Genomic DNA, 22,058 nt, shown 5'->3' on the forward strand with positions numbered 1-22,058 from the left:
TATACTGTATTATTTAAACTTTACTTAAATTTATAAACTTTTTTTGGAAAAAACTTAAAATTTGGTAACTTAGTTCTATAAAGCATATTGCATTGAATAAAATGAAAAAAATTCAAAAGTATCAGTTCATTAATAAATGGGGGAATTGCTTTTAATATATTTTTTCGTGTGTTAAATTAGAGGCAGTTGAATACCGTTTCTATCTGAACATAATGTTTTCTAAGCACTAATTTGAGTCTACTAACTCTAAATAAACTTTATTATTTATCAAATTCTAATTTGTATACTTTCCCGTAATATAGATGTTATTGCATTCTCGCTGTCAGATTATGTTTTTTTCTTTCAAGAAAGTAACCAAATACTATTTTCATTTTTGAAGAATTAAACATGAGCAATTTTTATGTTTTAATTGTTGTGATTTTTTAGAGGTTATTCTTAATAATTTTGAAATTTGTTAAATAACCAGTATGGTATTACTAAATATGATCCTGATTATCCATAGATTTTAAATTATCTGTTTTTGGATTTTTTTCAAATATTAACATACTTCTTTTAGGACATTATATCAAGTGTTGATGTTCAGGTAGCTGATAAAGAAAAAGAAATTAGATTATTAGAAATTTTCAATAGAATGGACGCCAAAACAACCGTATTTTATCGAGGGAAGAAATTCAAGGTAAATTTAAAATAATGCGATCCATTGGATATTCAATCTACTGATTTTAATGAATTGCTTTAAAAGCTCATTTCATATATTTTTTTTCCTTTCAGAAATCTGATCTATTAGCTTGTAATCGAAAGCTGAGAAAAGAGGGTCCCGTCTCTTGGAAGAGTCCTAGAGGAAAAACTATCGGTAATAAATATTTTTACTTGCTTAAGATAGAGGTATATTAATCAGTAAAATAATCAGTCAGATTTTTTTTTACATATTTGAAAGTGTATTTACATACAATGTTTCTTTGAACAAGCCTTTTGGTCTTTTATTATCTTTAGATACAACCACCTTTTTTGCTACAATAAATGGATAATTAAGTATCAAAAATTAAGCTTTTCTTTTCTTTTAACTTTTTTAGTTGTAGTGGTACACTTGGTTCATTAAACTTTCAAGACATAGTAATTTATATTTCAATATCAGTTGATAAATCAATAATCATTAATCTCGAATAATCTTGATATTTTTAGTTAAAATGATTAATTTCTTAATAAATAGTTTCTCTGTCTCAGAAGCATTTTCAAGCTAAAACTATTAACTTGTGTTTAAGTATTTATGTATGATAATTTGGTTTTGTTTGAAATTTTTTTTTATTATTATATTAAATTCAGTGTTTGATAAAAGTGTTGATTTTTGTTCAGTGGTTGATTTTTGATAAAATGTATTAATGTTTTCATTGTTAATTTTTTTTTTAACTGTTACATGTGTCTAAAGATTTATTTTATGATTGAAAAATGTTAAACTTTTTTTTTTTTGTACGCTTATATAAAAAACAAATCTATACAATAAGAGCTTGGTGCATTTTAATATCTTTTTGTATGTGTTCTAAATTTGTTTAAGTTGTAGCTGTATATAAAAATTTTTATATTTATTATAGCATTTTGTATTATGAAGTACTTTCTTAACACAATCGTGGAAACTTTTTTTTTCAGTCAGTTCAAAAATACCCACATATTTTTTTTTTAATTAATTTTTTTGAGTTTATACTTTGTCTGTTTTAATTCATTCCTGGTAAGTATTTATTATGTTTGTTTTTTTCAAAAACTTATTTGTTAATCTCTACGAAATAATCATATAGTTCATATTGTTATGATACAATGGTGCTTAAAATTAAGAAGAAATAACTATGTTACTAACTGAATAATTTGAATGCTTTTTACGTCAATTCGTCATTACGTCAATTATTTATCAAATTCTAATTTGTGTACTTTCCCCTTACTTAGATGTTATTGCAGTCTTGCTGTCAGATTATGTTTTCTTCCTTCAGGAAAATAACCAAAAATTATTTTTTGCATCTTTGGAAAATAAAGTAAGAAGATTTATTTTCATTACTTTTTTTTTTCTTTTTAAAAGAAAGTTTTATAAATATATTTCATAACTTTTAATCTTATTTTAGCCTGGAATTGTGTCTCTTCAAAAATTACTCCCTCGCAAAAAAGCTGGGCAAGATAGTCGAGGCATTTACTTAATATCATCCAATCCTAATGAACCTGAGATGATTGAATTGTTCTGCAAAAGTCCTAAAGACCAAAAAGCTTGGATGGATGCGATCAGGGAAGCTATTGATATGTGTCCTGATGAAGGTACTCTTTTCTTAAATTTCGCTTAATTTAATTTGACTTAATTTGTTTGATTTCATTCCATTCAAGGAGTTATATAATTTGATTTTTATGTTTATTTAAATATCATCTGAATAACATTTCAGATAGCTTAATCAGGGACTGATCTAGAAAGAGGGGGGGGGGGAGTCCTAGGCACTGAACTGTCAGGGGCTCTCTGGTATTTAATTTAAACAAAATTTGCCTGTCGTTTAATAAGTGTTCTTAAATTATTTGTAACATAAGTAAATTATTATATATTAGTAAATTTGAGCTTATATTTATTTCAATTGTTGTTTACTTATAAATCTAATAAACAATTCTTAAAAAAACACAAAGAGAAACTATTTGTAACATTTAGGGGGCCCCCAGAAATGGCCATCAGGCCTCTGAGGCCTGATGATAAATCAGGTACTGAGCTTGATGAATATTAATTGCTATACTTTTTATATAACTTTATCACAACTAAAATAGGAGTTGTATAGACAAATTAGAGTTTGCTTGATGCATTTGCATACAAATTGTGTGTAAAATAATTTTAATCATCTTCATTTAAATTTCACAGTTAAATTAAAATTTTCCAGTTGAATATAAAATGAATCAATGATAGTTTAGTTGTTTGCCTATTGCTGTTCAGAAAAATCAAATTGTGTGTAAAATAATTTCAATAATTTGTATAGAACTATAAAAAATCAACAACCATTACTTGTGCAATTTTGTATATTGTATATTCAGTGAAAATGTGTAAATGTATGTTTATTACTCTCACTTTAAAGATATAGTTAACTAGTAGGAATTTATTTTTTCTAAGCATGGCATATAAGATTGAAACATATCTATGTAGTATATATCCTAATCATTAAATGGGTACTTATTACATTGTTGTCTATATACTTTAAACTTGACATACAGTTTGCCCATTTTATAGTACTTATGGGAGAACTGTAGCAACGAGCTTAATTTTCTCTTCAGATAATAAATGGGTTTTACTTACTCCATGTTAACCTATATTTCAGTTACTAATTATATTTTTAAATACATTTGTTCTATTTTATTCTCTGAAATCTTTTCCATTGAACTTGGTTTCCAAATTTAAATCTTTATAGTTGTAAGTATTTTTAAAATTTTTTCAAAGAAATTCAATCATTTTAAAAATACTTTTAGCTTTAAAATTTATACTGTGTTCAATTGAATACAGTAATGATTAAAATGAAACAAAAAATATTCAAATTATTAATTTGTTTAGTAAATAAGGAAATCTGTTCATGCAATTCTCTGCAAAAAAACAAGGAAAAGAAAACTTTTTTCTGAACTGCACTCTTAATAATGAAACATATTAGAAAATTTGGAAGAAGCCAGTTTAAGCAGAGAAAAATTTAAAAGAAAAATAATAAATGTAAAAAAAAAAATTTTAAACACTTAGTAGAATAAATTATTATTTTAGGCTTAAGGTTAAATCATATTTACATGGAAGTTAAATTATATTGGAAAGTTTTCCACTTAGGTCTTCAAATATCAGATTTTAATATTAATGTTAAAATCTATAAATTATATATAATTTATTAATACTCTGTGTTTATTATGTAGCTCAAATGTATTAATTGAAATTTTTAAAAATTTTTAATAGATGAGGGTGTACCCAGTGAAACGGAAGAAGAACGAAAACTGGAAGCTGCCAGAGCAGCTCGTATTAAACAACTTACAAGTAAGAAAGCTATTTATATAATATTTAAGTTTTATTGGAAATTTTTAGGGAATTAATGATTAGAGAAAAATAAGGAAATACTTTAAATTATAGACGTTTGGTATTTCTTTTTTAAATGAAATATTTCAATTGAAATATGTAATTGTTTACAATTTTGATTAATTAAAGTATCACTCAAAACTTTAAATGAAAAAGCAATGAAATCCATTTGAGATCAGAAATTAAGTAAGATATATTAATTCTATCAATTTCATTCTTTAAAGAATTTTTTTCTATAATGTTTATTAATATTTAAATCATATTTTGAAATATATTTTGCTTTTTCAGGTCTTTTGCATGAAAAAGATTTGCAATTGGCTCATATGTGTGATGATAGAATGCAGGTTTATGTGGATTTATTGGTAATGTTCTTAATAAACTGAAATATTATCTTTTAAGGCAGCACTGATATTTTCAGGATATTTAAAATAAGTGCTAAATTTCCCATTTCTCTAAGTGTAGTCTAAAATCATTATTCAATAATAATTCATTTGCAAAACTTATTTTATTTATCAAATTTTCTTTATTTTCTTAAACAGAAATGGTATTGATTAATAAATATGTGTTTTGTGGTTTAGAATTTATGACGGCCTTTTCAAGTTAGGTAAATCAATATAATTTTTAAAAACTTACCAAAATATTTTTATTTTTTGCCTTTTTGTTACAAGAGTCCTATTTAGCTGGTATAAAAGATATGCCATGCTTGTACGAATGCAGTAATTAGTTGGCAGGGGTCTGTCCAGACATTTTGTAAAAGGTCCTGTTTTTGTAAAATTGTGAAAAAACTATTCATAATTTGTGAATATAAAATAAGTGTTAAGTCTCATTCTTTCAACCAGCGTCCTCCTTTTGTGAAAATAGTGACTTGTTATTGCAAAAATTGCTAAAAACCTTTTCAAGAAGTTTTTAAATTGTAAATAGATACAAGATTCTGCTCAAAAATTGCTGCTACTAAATTGATGCAACATACAAATATTTGGTATCTAGCCTATACTGCTCAACACAGAATATTCATTTTGGACGAATAATGGAAATAAAATCACTCACATTTTTAATAATTTCAATTGACATATTTTAAATAACACAACTTAGTGATGTATCACTTTTAATGTGTTACGCATTAAGTAAACTTAAACAATTCTTAAATTTATAATGCTTTATTTAAAAAATTACCAAAAATTAATTTTTATTTACATAATATTATATTAATTAATTTTATGAATAAATTGATCAATCATTTATTTACAAAAAATATATATATGATTTGATATTAATAAGAATGCACACACGATGTTTGTAAAAGTAGAAATATTTTCTTAGAGTACTACATTTGTAATTAAAACTTAGGGAAACTCAGTTTGTCTCAAACCATCTTTCTTCCTCCCCCCCCCTGGAGTGGTCTATTCGATTAACAAAACGATAATGAAAATAAACAAATTTGTGAAGGGTCTGATTAAAAGATAAATTATTTTGTGAAGGGTCCGTTAACGGACCCAAATTTCTTCTAAACAAAACCCTAGTTGACATCAGCATCATATCATTTGGTAATTGCCCATATCTGCTTCAAACTACCACTGGCTAATAATTCATTCACCTGTAGACAAATATTCCATTTACTTATTTCGGATTAATACCTCCAAATGTATGTTTTGATTGTGTTTAGTATGTTTTGTAAGTCAAAACTAGTTTCTTCTGCATGCTATATTTAGGAGTGTTATATTTTCATTCTCTAAATACAAAAGTAAAATATAATATGCAATGTGCACACTTGGTTGTGTGGTGCACCATTTATTGGCATCACTTCAGCAGAGTGAACTGGACAAACGGTTTAAATTAAGAGAAATGAGATCCCATGAAATAAAATGAATGTAGACATTCAATTTTATGATTTTTTTTTTATTTATTCAGATGTACCTTTCTTGTAAATTAGTAATTTAATTAACAGCATTATTTTTCTTAGTTATTAGATTTAACTTTTGTAGTTATCATGTTTCTGGTTAATCATTTAAATTTATTTTAGTATTTCAAAATACTTTACTATAAAGTTGCAAAATTTATTTTACTTTGAAAACAGTCAAGCAACAGAGAAAATATTACTCTTTTAATCAATCAATACAGGAATTTCTAGTAACTTTTTATATTATTTCTGTTTTTTCTTCTTCTATTTATGATGTATTATTGTCATAAATCTCTTTAACTATGTCTTTTTGTTTACCCAAAAATCCAAGCACATTCTCTTCCTGATCTTTATATGTTGTTAAGCTTCTATATTTTTTTTAATTTGGCATCTTAGCTTAAGTGTTACTTTTTTACTAATAATAACCATGCATAATATTTTGTACCTATATAAAATTAAGTAGTATGTTCACCTTAAAGTTGCACCAATTTGAATTTTGATAACACCACTTATGTATTTCTGTGTTATTATACTTCTTATTGTTGACAGTTTGCACCTGTGATAATACATGCATAAAATGCATAGTTGCGTAGTTACTTAGGAAATGGTTAGCAGTTTTAGTAATATTATTAAAGTAAAATTATTTTTTTTATGCAGGAAATGGTTGGAATTGAATCTGAGCAGTTTGAAAGTGTAAGTTTTTAAATAGATATTATTTAATATACTTATTTTGAACGTTGTAATAAAAAAATTTTGAACATACGTAATTAACCATAAACTATAATTTCCAGATTAAATATTCTCCTTTAATGGAAAACACCCCTGGAATGGACACAAAAGAGCTTATTTCCTCTGCAATCACCAGTGGTATTTATATTTTTCTTTGATTAATAATAACCTTGTTTCTGGAGGTCTAAAACTATTTCTGTTTTATAATGATTTTTTGTGTAGTCATAAATTTTTTTTTATTTGTAATATATTAAAAATAAATTACATTTAAATAAATATTAATAATTATCTTAATTAAGTTGTGATAATTGTTTTTTTTTAAAAGTTCATGAAGATCAAAATTATGTCTGTTTCATAATAATCACAATATAATCATGAATAAGTATCAACAATTAAAGACAATCAAATTTTTTATAATTTTGTTATTATTTTTGATAAAATTGTACAGTATTGCCCATCACAAAAAAGATTCAAATAAAGTTAAATATGTAATTTTTTTTAAAGCATTAATATTATGCAAATATTAGTGTTTCTCAAAAATGTAATAGCTTGAAAAAAGTTATATGTGAAATGTAACATTTAAGTCTTCCAAAATCTGCATGAAATCTTTGCTATAACCCGGCATCTACAAATCTTCTAATCTATGTTTTTATATAGATTTTGAAAGACCTAAATTTGCATTCCAATTGTAAGATTTTTTTTTTGTCCTTTCCATGTTTGAATTAGAAAAATAAAATTTTTTATTATTTTCTCCTTGCATAGCATCAAGACTTGCTAGTAACCTGTATACTTCTGGTACTAATTTAAGTCGCAGTGTTAGCAGTGCTGGTGAGCGCCAGAGTGAAACTTACGTTTCTCCACTGTTGCCAAAACGTGCTGAAACGTTTGGTGGGTTTGACAATCCTACAAAAGAACAAGTCATTCCCATTAAAGGTATTGTATGCTTTTATTTTGTGGTTTTCCACAATGCACATGTATGTACATGTTATTAATTTCAGCTAAATAGTAAGTTATTAAATGTATACACAGATTTAGTCTTCCATATTTATTAAAATCATAATTAATAATTGAATTTGAGCAGATACCTCTCAAGTAATACTTTACAAAATTGTAACATTATCCTGATTTTTATAACTTATGGTATTATTGCTTCAAAGTCAGAATTATGTCATTAGAATTTTTTATTGTCTTGCCTGTTTTTTTTTTTTTTTTTTAGTGATGCTGCTCTAGGCAGTTGCATAGTGAGGAATCCTCTAATTGTTTAATTAATTATTTAAATTTGTCAGTGTTGTAACTAAATATTTAATTATTTCTCTACAATCTAAAATACTAATCTATTAAATGATAATTTCAAAGTGTGGAATATTAATGGAAAAATGGGTGGGAAAAATTATCAATCTTAGATTTTTATTTGTTTATTTTTTTTTCAGTTCCGATGTTCAAAAGAAAACTTCTTCATTTGAAGGAGCATAGTGAGTTGTCTATTTTGCCTTCAAAGCCTAAACCAGACACTGGAAGTATGGGTGAATCTCTGGAGAGTGCACTTCAAGTAAATATTAGAAATGAATTATTATGCTTTGTAACTTTACTCCTTTACATGTTCAGAATAATAAGGAACTATGTTTTTAAAAATTATTATGCATCCTCAAATAAATTATTATTATTCTTTCATGTAAAACCTATTTATACCTGAGTCTATTTCCTATTAATTTGTAAGGGTTCACTAGTACTTAAGGTTTACTTCTCACCTGGTATAATTATAACAATTGATTATGATACTTAAGTATTATAATCATACAATTAATTATAATTAAATTAGTTGTAACAACAGTAAGATAGATAAAAGTTAAGACACAATAAGGAAAAATATTTGTACTCCAGAATAATTTACTTCCCACCTGGTATAATTACAATAATTAAGTATAGTATATAACTAATTATATAATTTATTTACAGAATTTATTTATATAATAAATTTATTGTAAAAGTGACAGCGTAATCAGTGTTACAGAAATAATAAAAGGATTTTTTCGGCCATATATGCATCTGTGAACCCAGTAAGTAAAAATGCCAGATTAGGGGATAATCTTAAAAGTAGGCTTTTTCCTATTTGCATTGTATAATTTAGACTCTTCTCTATTTGTGAATTACTGTAATGCCTTTCCTTGATTTTTTTTTTTTTTTTATATTGTGAGAAAATATAATTTAAGTATATTTCTTTCTTTGGATTACAAAATTTAAGATACAATTTCAATTATTTAAAACTTTTTTCATTCCTGTTATTCTAAATCTATTATTTTTAAGTAGATTTGATCCTAATTGTGTTTTGTAACTAAGGTTCCACTGCAGCTGTAAACTTTTAACTGTGTTAATTATTGTACCTTATAGTTGTATTTATTTATTTTTTTACTTTAATTTTTCGTTTAAATGTTTTTTTATAGTATGAACATAGCCCTCAAACTGCTATTGTTATGTATAGTTATAATTTTAATTGTTTGTGCTTATTTTTTCTAGAACTTTGGCTTACAAACCTCTCTGTCTATTACTGGGAGAGTACCATCTGTTTGCAGCAGTCCTGTAAGTAAATTAATCTAAATATGCTAAGTGATATGTAATCTAAATAGCTAAGATATATTGCTCTTGATTTACTTTTTTTAGTAGCATTTTTAAGTAAAATAAATTTATCTACATAATACCAAATATTTAATTAGTAATAAAAAGTAAACACGTTGCATTATTTGCATTCTATTTGATTTTAGTTTTGCTCAGTTTTCTGAATGTATGTTATTTAGCGAAAAATAGCTATTCCTAACCGGTATACTGCTATATGCTTAGAGCAATAACACAAATCGCTGAATTATTCAAGGTCTCTAAAAGCATTTTGTTTACAATAATTAAAAATCGTGATGTAATTCTAAAGGAAGAACAAACTGTTTTAATTTCATAGCATCATACTCGTGAAGCGAAGTTTCAAAATCCGAAAAAAACTCTGACTGGTTCAAATTTATGCACAGTATTTAAAAGATTTAATTTGAAACATTTAGATGTATTTTTTACCTTTAATGTACTATATTAAACAATACTTTTGCTTTATTGAGGTAAAAAAAAACTGCATATTAGTGAGTTACATAATTCTGTTTAAAGTGTAGCATGTTTATTGCCAAGTCCAGTATTTATGAAATATAAGTAAATATTTGCTGTAATTTTATTTATGATATAACAATCTCACATTGTACCCCCCGTTTTTGTTTGAACTATAGAAGTCGTTATATCGACCATCAACTGTGACACTAATTTTTCTTGATTATAATTTTTAAATGTAGTAGAAATTTTTATTTTAGACTTTATTAGTTTACCTAACAATGTTTTAAAGCAATGAAATGTATGTTTTATTTTTCATAAGGTTATTTTTTGTTGAAATGGCTAATATTTAAAAGAGAATTTTTTTGTTAAAACAATTTCTCAATGAATTAGGTATTGTACTCTTACTGGTGAAAAAGTATTATTATTCAATATGTGTTAACCATGATAAACTTTTTAAATCATTTACAAGGCTAAATGATCGATTAAATAATTTTAATTTTTCATTTAATTAATAATTATATTCTGTCTTACTTTACTGTTTATGACTCTAACATTTGAGTGTTTATGACTTCTACACAGTTTTGCATATTAATGGCTAAAGCATGGTATTCAATTGTGTATGTCTTGTAGTTGTTATTATAATTTTTTCTCAATAAGAATTTTTTTTATTTTAGGAAAAGCAACATAGTAGAAAGCTATTATCTCCCAGCTTTCAACAACCTCCTGATATGCCTTCTTTCAGAGAAATCACCACTGAAATTGCTCACCTTACTGCTACTCCTTTACTCATGACTCAAGGAAAGGAACAACTAATGCAAATAGTTGAATTGGCTCACCATTTAAACACTATAATTGTAAGTAATAACTTTTAAATGGCCTAGAATGTAATTAAAAAGATAGCTGATTCTGTCGTAATTAGCGTGGAAGATAATGTTTGTTTAACTTTTATTAATTATTATTTTCATTTTTTTTTATAAGATGTCTCTGTTTTAGTCATTTATGGAACAACTTGAAAACGATAATGCTTTAGTTTGAATAATTTTTTCTAATATCTTTTATAAGATAGTTTTTTTTCAAAGAAAAAACTAAAATAAAAATAGCAAATATGGGGAAAAAAATTTACACAGTGAGTGCAATTTTAAATTTAAAAGTTATAATCAGAATTCTAAATATAATATTTAAGAAGGAAAAAAAAAATTGTGAATTTGTATCATATACTGTCTAAAAGATCTGGAGATTTTTATTTGAAGTTCTTCAAAATTATAACACTTTAATTTTCGGTTTTTTTATATACTGTTTGAAAGATCTGGAAATTTTAAACTTTCTTTTGAAGTACTCAAAACTATTTCTGTAGTATTTTTCGATGTATTTTATATCTGAACTGTGTTATTCTTGAAGAATTTTTTTTTATATTGGCATATAAAAATATGAGTTTCTTAAATGACACGAGTTAATGAAAAAGCTCTTTGAATGACATTGTCAGTTTTTGTATTTTCAAAAACAATTTTAGAAATTGTGTTTTGTTGTCATAAAACTTAACATTTAGAATATTAGAATTTGTATTACTTCAAATAAACATAAATTTGAAATTTTTAAATGTTTAAGTCGAATTTGGTTTCTGCAAGTTGATTTTAAAACAATTAGTTGATATTAATACAGTAGGGAACCGATTATCCGGAACGATCGGGACCATCGCTATTCCGGATAACTGATTTTTCCGGTTTTCTGAATCGCTACAAAAAGCCATTTTTTTTTTTTTTTTTTATTGTTAAACCCAACTAAACAAAAAAAAATTTTGGGAAATAATCTTAAAAAGAAGAAAAAACAATGAAGTAATACTCTAATGATTATTTCCAAAATGATGGTAGGGTAAACATCTTTCAAAAAAGAACAAAAAATCCTGAAATCTTATGAGGAAAAACACATTTTTTAAAAAAAAAATGGCGGGAAAATTTATCGAATTTCGTTCCGGTTTTTTGGTCTTCCGGTTTTCTGATTTCCGGATAACGGGTTCTGTACTGTATTTCATCTTATTTACTGCTAAATAATTACATTCATGTAAACAATGCTGAAATACAGCATTTTCATATATACTAACAATCATGGAGGTAAGCTGAATTTTACCTACTCAACTTCTAAAATTTTTTGTTATTAAATGTTTATTTGCATGTAGTGGAGTTGTAAAGTAATAATCAAGCGAATTCACGATCATTTGTTATTATACTTTTTTTTATCATGATTAGGGTTGCAAGTTTGTCGCGGCGCGAATTTTCGCGACTGTTTCCACGAAATTTCAAGTTTTTTCAAAAATTCGCGAATTTTTTAAAATTACGCGATTTGAAGGAAAGTTATTCAATTCGCGCGATTTAGATGAAAATTATTCACAATTTGAAGTTATTTTTTTCTGTTTTATCTTATCAATAAAAATATATTTGTAGTTATTATTTTTCTGAAGTTTAAAAATTGATTATATTTTTTCAAAGCATTCACAAAGGTATCTAGCAAAATGTTATTAGAATTGGGTTAGGCTCTATACAAGTTCCTCGCTTTTGTATTAAAATTGAATATCGTGAACTAACTGAAAGATAAGATTTTCTACATTCTAATTCTTCATAAATCTATCAATTCTTATCTCCCCCTCCATTGACCAGAGGGACAGTCCTCTCACTGTATGAGCCCCTATCTTATAGCACTCACCATGTAAAGGGGGGGGGCAACCACAAGACATTTGTAATTAACAAATTATTTGGGGGATTGAATTTCATTGCTGGAATTAGTAGGACTGAATGAAAAGTTGATTGAAGATTGGTGGTCACAAAAAGGGTGGTCTTCTTATCTTTTTGTTGACTGATTGACACCAGTGCCTCCCTTTCCTAACAGTCAACTAGAATATAAAAGATAAAGGAAAACAAAAGAAGAAAAATTGACTCTTTCACAGGAGTGAGTAGGTACATATAATAGTGAGAAAGTACATATATTTACACTGATTATTTCAATAGGTACAGAAAGGCATGATTTCGTCAACCAGCATCAAGCTTTTTTAAAGCATGCAAAGCTTTTGATCCTAGTCAATTCAAATACTTAGATGTTTTCCAAGAAGATGATAGTTGTTTTATTTTTAACTCTATCCCCATGTTTGAGGATGAAGAAGAGTTGAAGAACGAATTTAATGCTTACAAAGCGACAGTTAATGAACTACACGTTGAAAGTAGACAATTAACTCAGTTTGGGAAATCGAAGATGGAACGCTATCCAAAACTGTCTAAAGTGGCAATTAGATGTTTGTCAGTACCAACTAATAGCGTGGATGCCGAACGATCTTTTTCAAAATACAAAAATCTATTGAGTGATGAAAGGAGAAACATTAGCGAGAATAACTTAACCATGTATAATATTTTGTATCAAAATTCTGTACATTTAAGTAACGGCATTAATATTGCTTAAAAATAAAAAATTTGTAACTTTGTTATGTTTTTTATTATTTTTAAATTGATTTTCGGTGTAAATATCAGTGGATATGTTATCCGCGAAAATTTCGCGAATTTGTAAAACTTTTGCGCGAATCACCCGCGAATTTATGTCTTTTTTTTCCCGCGACAAACTTGCAACCCTAATCATGATCACAAATCTATGAACAAAAGTAAATATTTTCAAATTCTTTATTCAAAATATTAATCAATAGGTAGAAAGATTTCCATGAAATACTGTTTAATAATTTAATTACTTTTGGTTTTGGGCTTAACATGTTAATTAACCTTTTGTTTTAAATAAACCAAAGAGACACCTGGTTTAAACCAAAAATCTAGGGTTTGTTTATCCACCTCTCACATGATCTAATTTTGTCATCATACTTTTTATCTTACCTAATTTGACCTCAAAGGTGTTATGTTGAGAAAAAACTAAAGAAAGACTTATCTTCTTCCTGTATGTATGTTTATAATTAACATTCAGTAGCATTTTTAGTATGTAACATATTTGCATATCATTAAAGGACAATAATAGAGCTTTTTTATTTCTATGCATTCTTAATAAAGAGAAGAATATATTGTATATTTAGAATATAAAACTAATCACCATGAATGAGACTTTTGCTAAATCAAACAGTCATCACAGTGCAGAGGAAAATTATTAAATGAATTGCATAGATACTTGACAATGAATTGTAGATACAAGTCTTGTCTGATTGAATTTCTTTTCTCTCTTTTTTTCAGTGTTCTGTTTCACATTTATCATCATCATATGAAAGGTAAGTAAGGTTCAAAAAATCTTGAATTTAGATTCTTGTTTTATTTGAGTAAGAATGGGTCCTTATTGATTACAATTTCTTTTCCAGTGCTAAAGTGCAATTGGCTGAATCGGATTACAAAATGTCCAAGTTATCTAAAGAGAAGGAAGTTCGCGACAAGAGAAATCTGTATAGACCAGAACATCAACTGGAAGAATTGCGAAATTTGCAAAAGCAGCTGAATCATGATCGAGCAGCTTGGCAGCAAGAAAAATTACATTTTGAATCTGAAATGAAGAATAAGAAAGAAGAGTTGGAAAAACTACAGGTATACAGAACAACAATTTATTAAATTTCAATGGTTCTTTTGGGTCAATTTTTATTTCATTTTTTAAAAACTTTTCTTTTTCATTAATTTATTTAGTAATGTGATTATTATTTTAAGCATTTATGTATTCATCGTTTTTTCTGAGAGCATTTACACTCATAGTTTATTTTAATATTTTTCATTATTAAAATCAAAAAATATTTTCTTAATAAAAAATTAAAAGACATTTTTTAAAATAACCTAGCCAGTTATTATTAATGGACTTACAAAAAAAATTTATGGCTCATGAAAGTTGGAATAAAAAAGAGTTACAAATTACATTCATGTAATCTATTTCATTTTTAAAAAATTTAAATTTCATGTTTATTTTCAGGAACAACTCAAAACAGAACAGACAGATGTAACCCATCAGAGGGAACTTTTATATCGCAAATTAGATGCACTACAAAAGCAAGGGATCATATTGAGCCCTTCCCATAATGTTGTGAATCTTAACGCCTGTTCAGTTCGTGATACCGATGCCAAAGAGGAAGGCCATAACTGTATTGTAATGTCTGAAAATGTGCATCCAACTTCAGCTGACTTTACTCACCGACGAACAGTCTCTTACGACCTGGGTCAAGATCGGTCAGAAGAGCAAATACCGTATGTGTCATCTGGGTCTAGCTCTGCAGCTCCATCTCATCGAATAGACTCTAAAAACAGACCCTCTCTTAATGTATGTGTCAACACATCCAGCAACAAAGTGGTGCCTTTGCATTTATCTAACAGTGCTACAAACATGCAAAAGCGACAATCTGTTGCTGTTCAACCTATTAAACAACAGTTACCCTTAAAACTGGCCAATACTTTTTCTGCTAATGGTGCAAATATAGTTCCAGTACAAGGTGGCCCACAGCAAGTGTTACCTATGAAACTTGCACTTGGTTCACTTGCACAAGGTAACCCTACTTTAAATGTTGCGGAAGGGAAACATGCTCCAAAAAGATCGCACAGTGCTGCCAGCAGTCCTTCCTCAACTTTGACCACTCCAGTGCATGTGAGAGGTGGTAGCAGTCCAGCACTAGTACAGACTACTTCACCTACTGCTGGCACTGTTTCACCCAAATACAAACCTGAGAGCAGTATTTTGCATCACCTGAAGCTGACGAATGATAAGTCAAAGAATAAGAAAGATGACGGCAATAAAGAAATATTTTGTTGAGTTAAATTGATCTCTTCTTTACTTACACTTATTGTGGAAAACTTTGATTGCTGAAGTACAAAGTGTTCCAATCTGATGCTGGTCATCGCACACTTTTGAAATGAATGGAGTAGTACTTGATTATTGTTGATGGTCTTACTAAGTGATACAGCCACAATTGTTTTACACTTAATGATGTTTAATGATGATATTTTATAATCTTCATTGACAGTTTTTATTTCCTCCACTTTAAATGAAATATTTATGAACATGTGGTACTTCACCATTTGTATTTTGTAAATATATGTATAAAATTGTCTGTTCTGAAAATGGTACTTGTGAATACTTATTTATGTAGTGAAATCGCACCAAAAGTTATACAAAGTACATACATTGCATTTGTGATTTGTTTCGCATTTTTTTTTATTTATTTTCGGGACCAATAATAATTATTAAGTTTGACTGCAAGCAGTGTGATATTGTTTTTAACACAGAATTTATAAATTTTTTGTACAAAATAGTATTATCTTGTATGTTATATCACAAGCATGTTAACTTCTTGTAAATTTTGTAGGAGTTCTTTTGCAAATAAAAAATAATAGTTTTAAAAACATGAAATTCATGACTAGATGTACACTACAATTATTTATTTTTTAAAGCAAATTTCATTGATTTTTGCTATATATATTTTTTTGGTCATAGTAGCATGTAAATAATAATGCTCTCATATGTATTCTTTCATATCCTTACATATGTACTACTAACTCAATTATCAATATTGCTTTGATATGTCTTTCTTGTGTGATAATTTTCTGTGATCATTAGTTGAGTGCTGTAGTATTTTCAATTCATATCTCTTCGCAGATCATAGTAAACACTCTCATAAAATACTCTATATTACTATTTTTGCTCCCTTTTTAAAGCACTGTCTTGAGTAGATAGTATGAAATCTTAAAACTCATATAATGTCTTCCCTTTTTCTCTTACCATCTGTTCTTGAAAATATCTTCTTTTGTTGTCCCTTAAAAGGGATTTGCTCTTTTTAGGTAAACACAGGTACCATTATCCTAATGTATACCAATTATCATTTCTTCTTTTTTTCCCCATGAAGTTTTCTTTAAAACACTATTTGATCACAATGGAAGACGAGATACACTTTGTGCTGCATATGAATAAAGCTAAAACAGCGTGAATAAAAAGCACCTTATTCACGTTGTTTAGATTTATTCACTGTTTGATAAGCTTATCCAGATTAATGATGTTAACCTGTGGTACAGTTTAACCAATTCTGGCTTCTGTGCCATTAAATTCTATATTCAACTCAACAATTGTTATTTTTTGACAATTTCTTGATTCTCTTTTTTTTTTCTCTATTTACATATGATTGATTTAATTTGATTCTTAAAATATAGTAATTATTTTGATTTATTTTGTGTTTTTGTCAACGACTTTGAAATTTTGGTTTGGAATGTCTGTTAAGTTTGTCTGGTAATTTTTAATTAATGCCTAAAATATTTGCACGTTTTTGATTATGTTTACTGCAGAACGGCCAAAATTTATAGTATTTTCATTTATTGTATTTACGTCTAATAAAATCAGCTGAAATTTAAGTATTTATTATCAAGATATTGAAATCAGCAATGTATAAATTACTAATGATGTGATAATTGGATGAATTAGGTTTCTCAATATAATAATTTTGAACCGACTGCATTTTTAAATTAATTAGCTTAATGAGTTAATAATTTACTCTTAATGTAAAAAATAGTTTTATTTTGAACAAATATATATTTTGCTGTTTATATTCAAGTAATAAACTTACTATATATGTATTTTAGTTTGCCTAATTGTTCAATCGAAATTGAATTAAAAATGTCTATTTATGAGATTTATTTGGCTATGTTTGTTTTAACTAGAGTTTGATGTCTCTAAAAATGACTACCACAAGTCATATTTTGTAAGTATTTGAAGTTTAGCTTTTACTTGTTGTCTAATTTAATAATCTAGTATTTAAAATCATAAAAATTTGTAAAAATTTTTAGATTACTATATAATTTAATAGACAACTTCAAATCTATAAATTGTAATTTTGCTGCTGAATATCTTCATTTTTCAATGCAATTCTTCTGTTTTGTGAAGATAAAACTTCCTGTATAGAAAAAAATTCTGATATTTAATTATTAGAAAGCAAATCATTGTTAGATAATTTTTCATTTATTTCTATTCTTGTATTTCAAAGTTTTATACAATAACGAACCTATTGGGCGCCCATTAACGTTCTTATTATCTGTATTAATTTCATCTGTTTGCAGCCGTAGTTATAAAAGCGGTGTCAGAGTCTAGTAAAGTGGCTATGTGCTGCAAAATGAGACCGCTTACAGTCCCACCTTATGAAAAAACTACTGAGTTATTTCTATCCCGAAAAGGGATACACGGTAAGGAAAAAATTAGTATTCAAATTTGTTGAGCCTCTTTAATTTAGTATGAATGGATACCTTTTGGACATTAATGTTTAGAAAAAAATGCTTTAGAGGTGAATTTATTTGTTTCAAATTTCCTACATTGTGATCTAATGAAATGATATTAAACAAATTAAATGTCAAAATTTTTTTTTAAACTTTCGGTATTTGAAATAAATGTATCTTGGGATAATTAGTTTGTTTTTGTTTTTTTTTCCTTCCAAAAATATTTCCTCACGTCACAGTGAATGCCAAACAAGTAAATGTGCGTATCTTTTTTGTATTAATGTCCACAACCTGCTTACTTGCTCTAAATTGCTGATACCCATATTTTTTGTAAAAATCCTTAAACCTTGTTTACTCACAACAATTTTTTGTAATATTTTTAAAAAGTCCAGGAAATTTTTCATGTTTAACATAAATTGAAAACAAATAAAATTATTTCGTATAATATCATTATTACTTAAATAAATTTTATTTTCATTATTTTTCTTTTCAATTTTGTTGTACTGTTCTTAAAATTATTTCATCAGTTGTGCCATTTTAAGAAATCATCCATCAGTATTTTTGATTATTTGTTGTACCATTAATACTTTTTAGTGCATTTGTATATTGTCAAGTGTTATTTATTTTGCTTTATATTAAGAAACGTCTGCATTTTGAATTGTACATCCACGGTGAAGGGTATTAAATAATTTTATTCCTTTATGTGCAGAAATAAAGTCTTTAATCCTGTATGAATAATTTTTGTTATAAATAAATCTGTACAACATTATCGTGCTGCATTTTATTTTTTAGTTTTGCTATTAAGTTAAATACACTTTAAAAGTATCAAGAATTTCTCTCTATCAGATCTAAATAGCTTATATTGTCAAGATTTGTAGTTCCATAAAACTACCAGTTTGAGAATATAAATCTAATTCTTAAAAAAATCCTACAGCTCTGATTCAAAATATTAGAATAATTGAAAAATTCGACATTAAAAACTCTCTTACTTTATTTGTTTTTTACTAACTTAAACATTTAACGAGTTAAGTCTACATATTTCACAGTTTGTTTTAACATTAAAAAAAAATCAAAATCGAACATAAATTATCTACACAATTTATTTGTAATAAAAATCAAATTATTAGAATAAAATTTTGTGTGGTTCAAAATATTAGAATAATTTACTATTAACTTGAAAATTCAATAAACAGATCAAGAAAGTTACCTGATATTTTGTAGTATCGCCTTTAGCTTTGATCACTGCTTATCTAGACAACCTTGCATATAATCAACATGTGTTTCACATTCTTTTTTATTTACATTAGTCCAAGTAGACTTAATGTTTTGCACTAGCACATCTTAGTTTGTAGGATCAACGTCTTGCAGGTTTTTCTTTACTATAAATTTTCACTTTGGATAAGATCTGGTGAATTTGGCCTCGGTGACACTGTAATTATGCATTGCTGCAGCCAGATTTTAGTTGATTTTGATATATATATGGGGAAGCTAAATCTTGTTGAAAAATAAAATCATCGTCAAACAAGTTTTTTGGTAGTGCCCGAGAATATCTTAACCACTTCCCGTACCAATTTTTGTTGGAATAAAATTTAAAAAATTGTTATATTTTTTTATTATTTCATTAATTAAGGGGTCACAGTACCTTTGCAACAATTTTTTAAAATAAAGGTATAATCATTCATTTTGAGGATGCTTTACATGCTCATTTAAGTTATAATCAATAATTTATCTTCAAAAAATGATTAAGCTGTTTAATTTTTTTTAAATTTTAAAAAAAGTTTAAAAAATTATAAATTTTCAAATCCCTAAGGCTTTTTTATTTTAACATATTTTCCAAAAAAGTTTTTTTCATAGTGCTTGCAATATTTATCTTAACAATTTTGCGCATTCATTTGTGTATATATCTATTAGAATATTTTTTATAGATTCTTTTGTAAAAAAGTGTAAAAATTCCTGTTAGGTATATATAACATGCCGTAAAAATTGTAATACCTCATAAAATGCTTATTCCATGCACAGTTTAAATAAGTGTATTATACTCAAGATAAAAAAGTTTACTTCAAAGCTTTATCTTAAATAGCAAAAATTCCTTAGGGATTTAATTAAGATTAAGACACAAAATTATCATCTATGCGAAAAAGCACTTCCAAGTCAGACTGCTGAGCAAGTTTCTGTATAAAAACAATTTAAAATCATTCATAACTTTTTTTAAAATGTAGATAGAGAGATGAATTTCTTTCTGTACATTTGAGATACTTTGAAGTTTCATTATAAGCAATAAAAAAAAATTTTGGTATTTTTGTCATTTTTTGGGTACTGTGATCCCTTAATACAAGGATAAAAATTGTAAGTTGAAAATTTAATTTTTTTTTATGTGGAAAAAACATTTTAATTTACTATCCCGAGTTATCTAGTGCTAAAGAAAAAAACTTAAATATTAGTCTTAGTATGATACTTTTTAAAACAAAGAACAACACAAAGTAATACTTTCCAAACGTCTGTGAAGTGATACGCCATTCTTTCTTAACTCTTTTTCTTCTCCCCCTATGTAAAATCAGCAACTATCGTATATGCAATCACCACAAAACATGTGCGTAGTCCCACATTCCAACAACAAAACTTCCAATCGCATCAGATTATTATTTTATTTATTTATTTGTTTCCAACTGATTAAAAAAAGTACTGACAAATTCTGCTACGCCGTTGTTGTATACCAGAGTTTACTCGGAATAATCAGGAAAGCGGTTAATAAATATCTGAATTGACTTTTTCTTTGAGGATAATCGGGTACATGCACTTCAAGAAGACGAAGATCACGAAAACCAGCACATGTGATTAAGAAACTCCTTTATTAAAAGAAACTTCACGCAAAATTTAATTTTTCATGATACAACAACGTAATAAGAAAAATGAAGAGTTTGGATGGATTTTCCCCTTCATTTGGTGTATAAAATTCCAATTTTTTTTGCAAATTTTTAAATTTTTTCCCCTCTTGATTTTCAAGTTTTTAGTCTCCTTTTTCCTTTCCAAAATAATAAGAATACTTAACAATAGTTTTGATTAAAAGTCTTCGTGCTAAAATTCTACCAAACTTTCTTGCGGGAGTTTCGATTTTAGTCACAAGTGTTAATGAATATTTTTGTTGTTTGGAAGAAAAATAAGTTTAAAAATTTGCAAAAAAGAAACTAGAAAGTACGATTGTTTTTAATTATTTTATTTTACAATTTTAGAAAGAAAAAGTCTGCCTATCTGCTCTACAATTGCTCATGATTCACTGATTTTCATCCTTTTAGAAGAAATTCTCTCGCAGCTGTCCTGATAAGTTGAAAGGATTCACTGTGTGAGGACTTCCTGACCTATTTTACTTATCCACTTTTAGTCAACAAAAATGCAGCTAAAATATATTTGATACATTGGTAATTTCAGTTTGTTCAAGGGCGAAAAAGAGGGCTCTGTCATTAAAAAATTTGAAAGAAAAAATGTAAGGTGGAAAATCCCTCAGAATCCATCTCCTTAATAGAGCTGTTCAATTTTTAGAATTTTTTAACCCTCTTGTTCCTTGATCGAAGTCAGGTATAAATTCTTTTTCCTTCTGCTGAATCGAAAATTATCGCAAAGTGATAAACTTAGAAGAGGTTTGTTCCTGGTAAACAGTGAGTAGCTGGGATCATATTTGGATTTTAAGAGTTCATTGTGCGTAAGAATCAACAAAAACTGTGACAATATTCTTATTTTCTTACTTTTTTTTCAGGGCAGTGTAATTGCTCTTCATTTAATGTCAATTTTTCTTAAAAATCAAAATAAGATTAGTTTAAGGTTGTTATTTTGTTTTGCTAGATAATCTTCAGACTTTAATAAGGTTTTTTTTCACTCTGAAGCATTTATTTGTATTCCTTAATATATATTTTATTAACATTCTAAAAATATTTACATAAGGGGTTAATATTCAGTATATTCTCAACACCATAATTTCGAACAAAAGTACTAATTTTTGTTAATTTATTCAAAAAATAATACAAGATATATTTAATTTGAAAAATACTAAAATACAAAATTATTAAACTAGCAGATTTTAAAATATATAAAAGTCTTA

At 26.9% G+C, this 22,058-nt stretch overlaps 1 protein-coding gene across 9 annotated transcripts in view; it reads left to right on the forward strand.

Annotated features, from left to right (window-relative positions):
* LOC107454046 (rho guanine nucleotide exchange factor 28) overlaps positions 1–18,734 on the forward strand; it is a 260,406-nt gene extending 241,672 nt beyond the window's left edge. For all 9 annotated transcript variants that reach the window (XM_043048253.3, XM_043048250.3, XM_043048255.3 and 6 more), the window contains 15 exons: positions 557–676; positions 772–853; positions 1,936–2,021; positions 2,109–2,295; positions 3,938–4,015; positions 4,343–4,416; positions 6,609–6,644; positions 6,743–6,818; positions 7,443–7,613; positions 8,111–8,229; positions 9,195–9,257; positions 10,439–10,618; positions 13,976–14,010; positions 14,098–14,317; positions 14,691–18,734. In XM_043048253.3, coding sequence (XP_042904187.1) covers positions 557–676; positions 772–853; positions 1,936–2,021; positions 2,109–2,295; positions 3,938–4,015; positions 4,343–4,416; positions 6,609–6,644; positions 6,743–6,818; positions 7,443–7,613; positions 8,111–8,229; positions 9,195–9,257; positions 10,439–10,618; positions 13,976–14,010; positions 14,098–14,317; positions 14,691–15,521 — 2,358 coding nt within the window. In that variant the 3' untranslated portion in view covers positions 15,522–18,734. The remainder of the gene's footprint in view (positions 1–556; positions 677–771; positions 854–1,935; positions 2,022–2,108; positions 2,296–3,937; positions 4,016–4,342; positions 4,417–6,608; positions 6,645–6,742; positions 6,819–7,442; positions 7,614–8,110; positions 8,230–9,194; positions 9,258–10,438; positions 10,619–13,975; positions 14,011–14,097; positions 14,318–14,690) is intronic.
* Positions 18,735–22,058: the final 3,324 nt, after the last annotated feature.

Source organism: Parasteatoda tepidariorum, chromosome 8, assembly GCF_982258835.1.
Source record: "Parasteatoda tepidariorum strain Cologne lab strain chromosome 8, Ptep-v5.0, whole genome shotgun sequence".
Taxonomy (NCBI): Eukaryota; Metazoa; Arthropoda; class Arachnida; order Araneae; family Theridiidae; genus Parasteatoda; species Parasteatoda tepidariorum.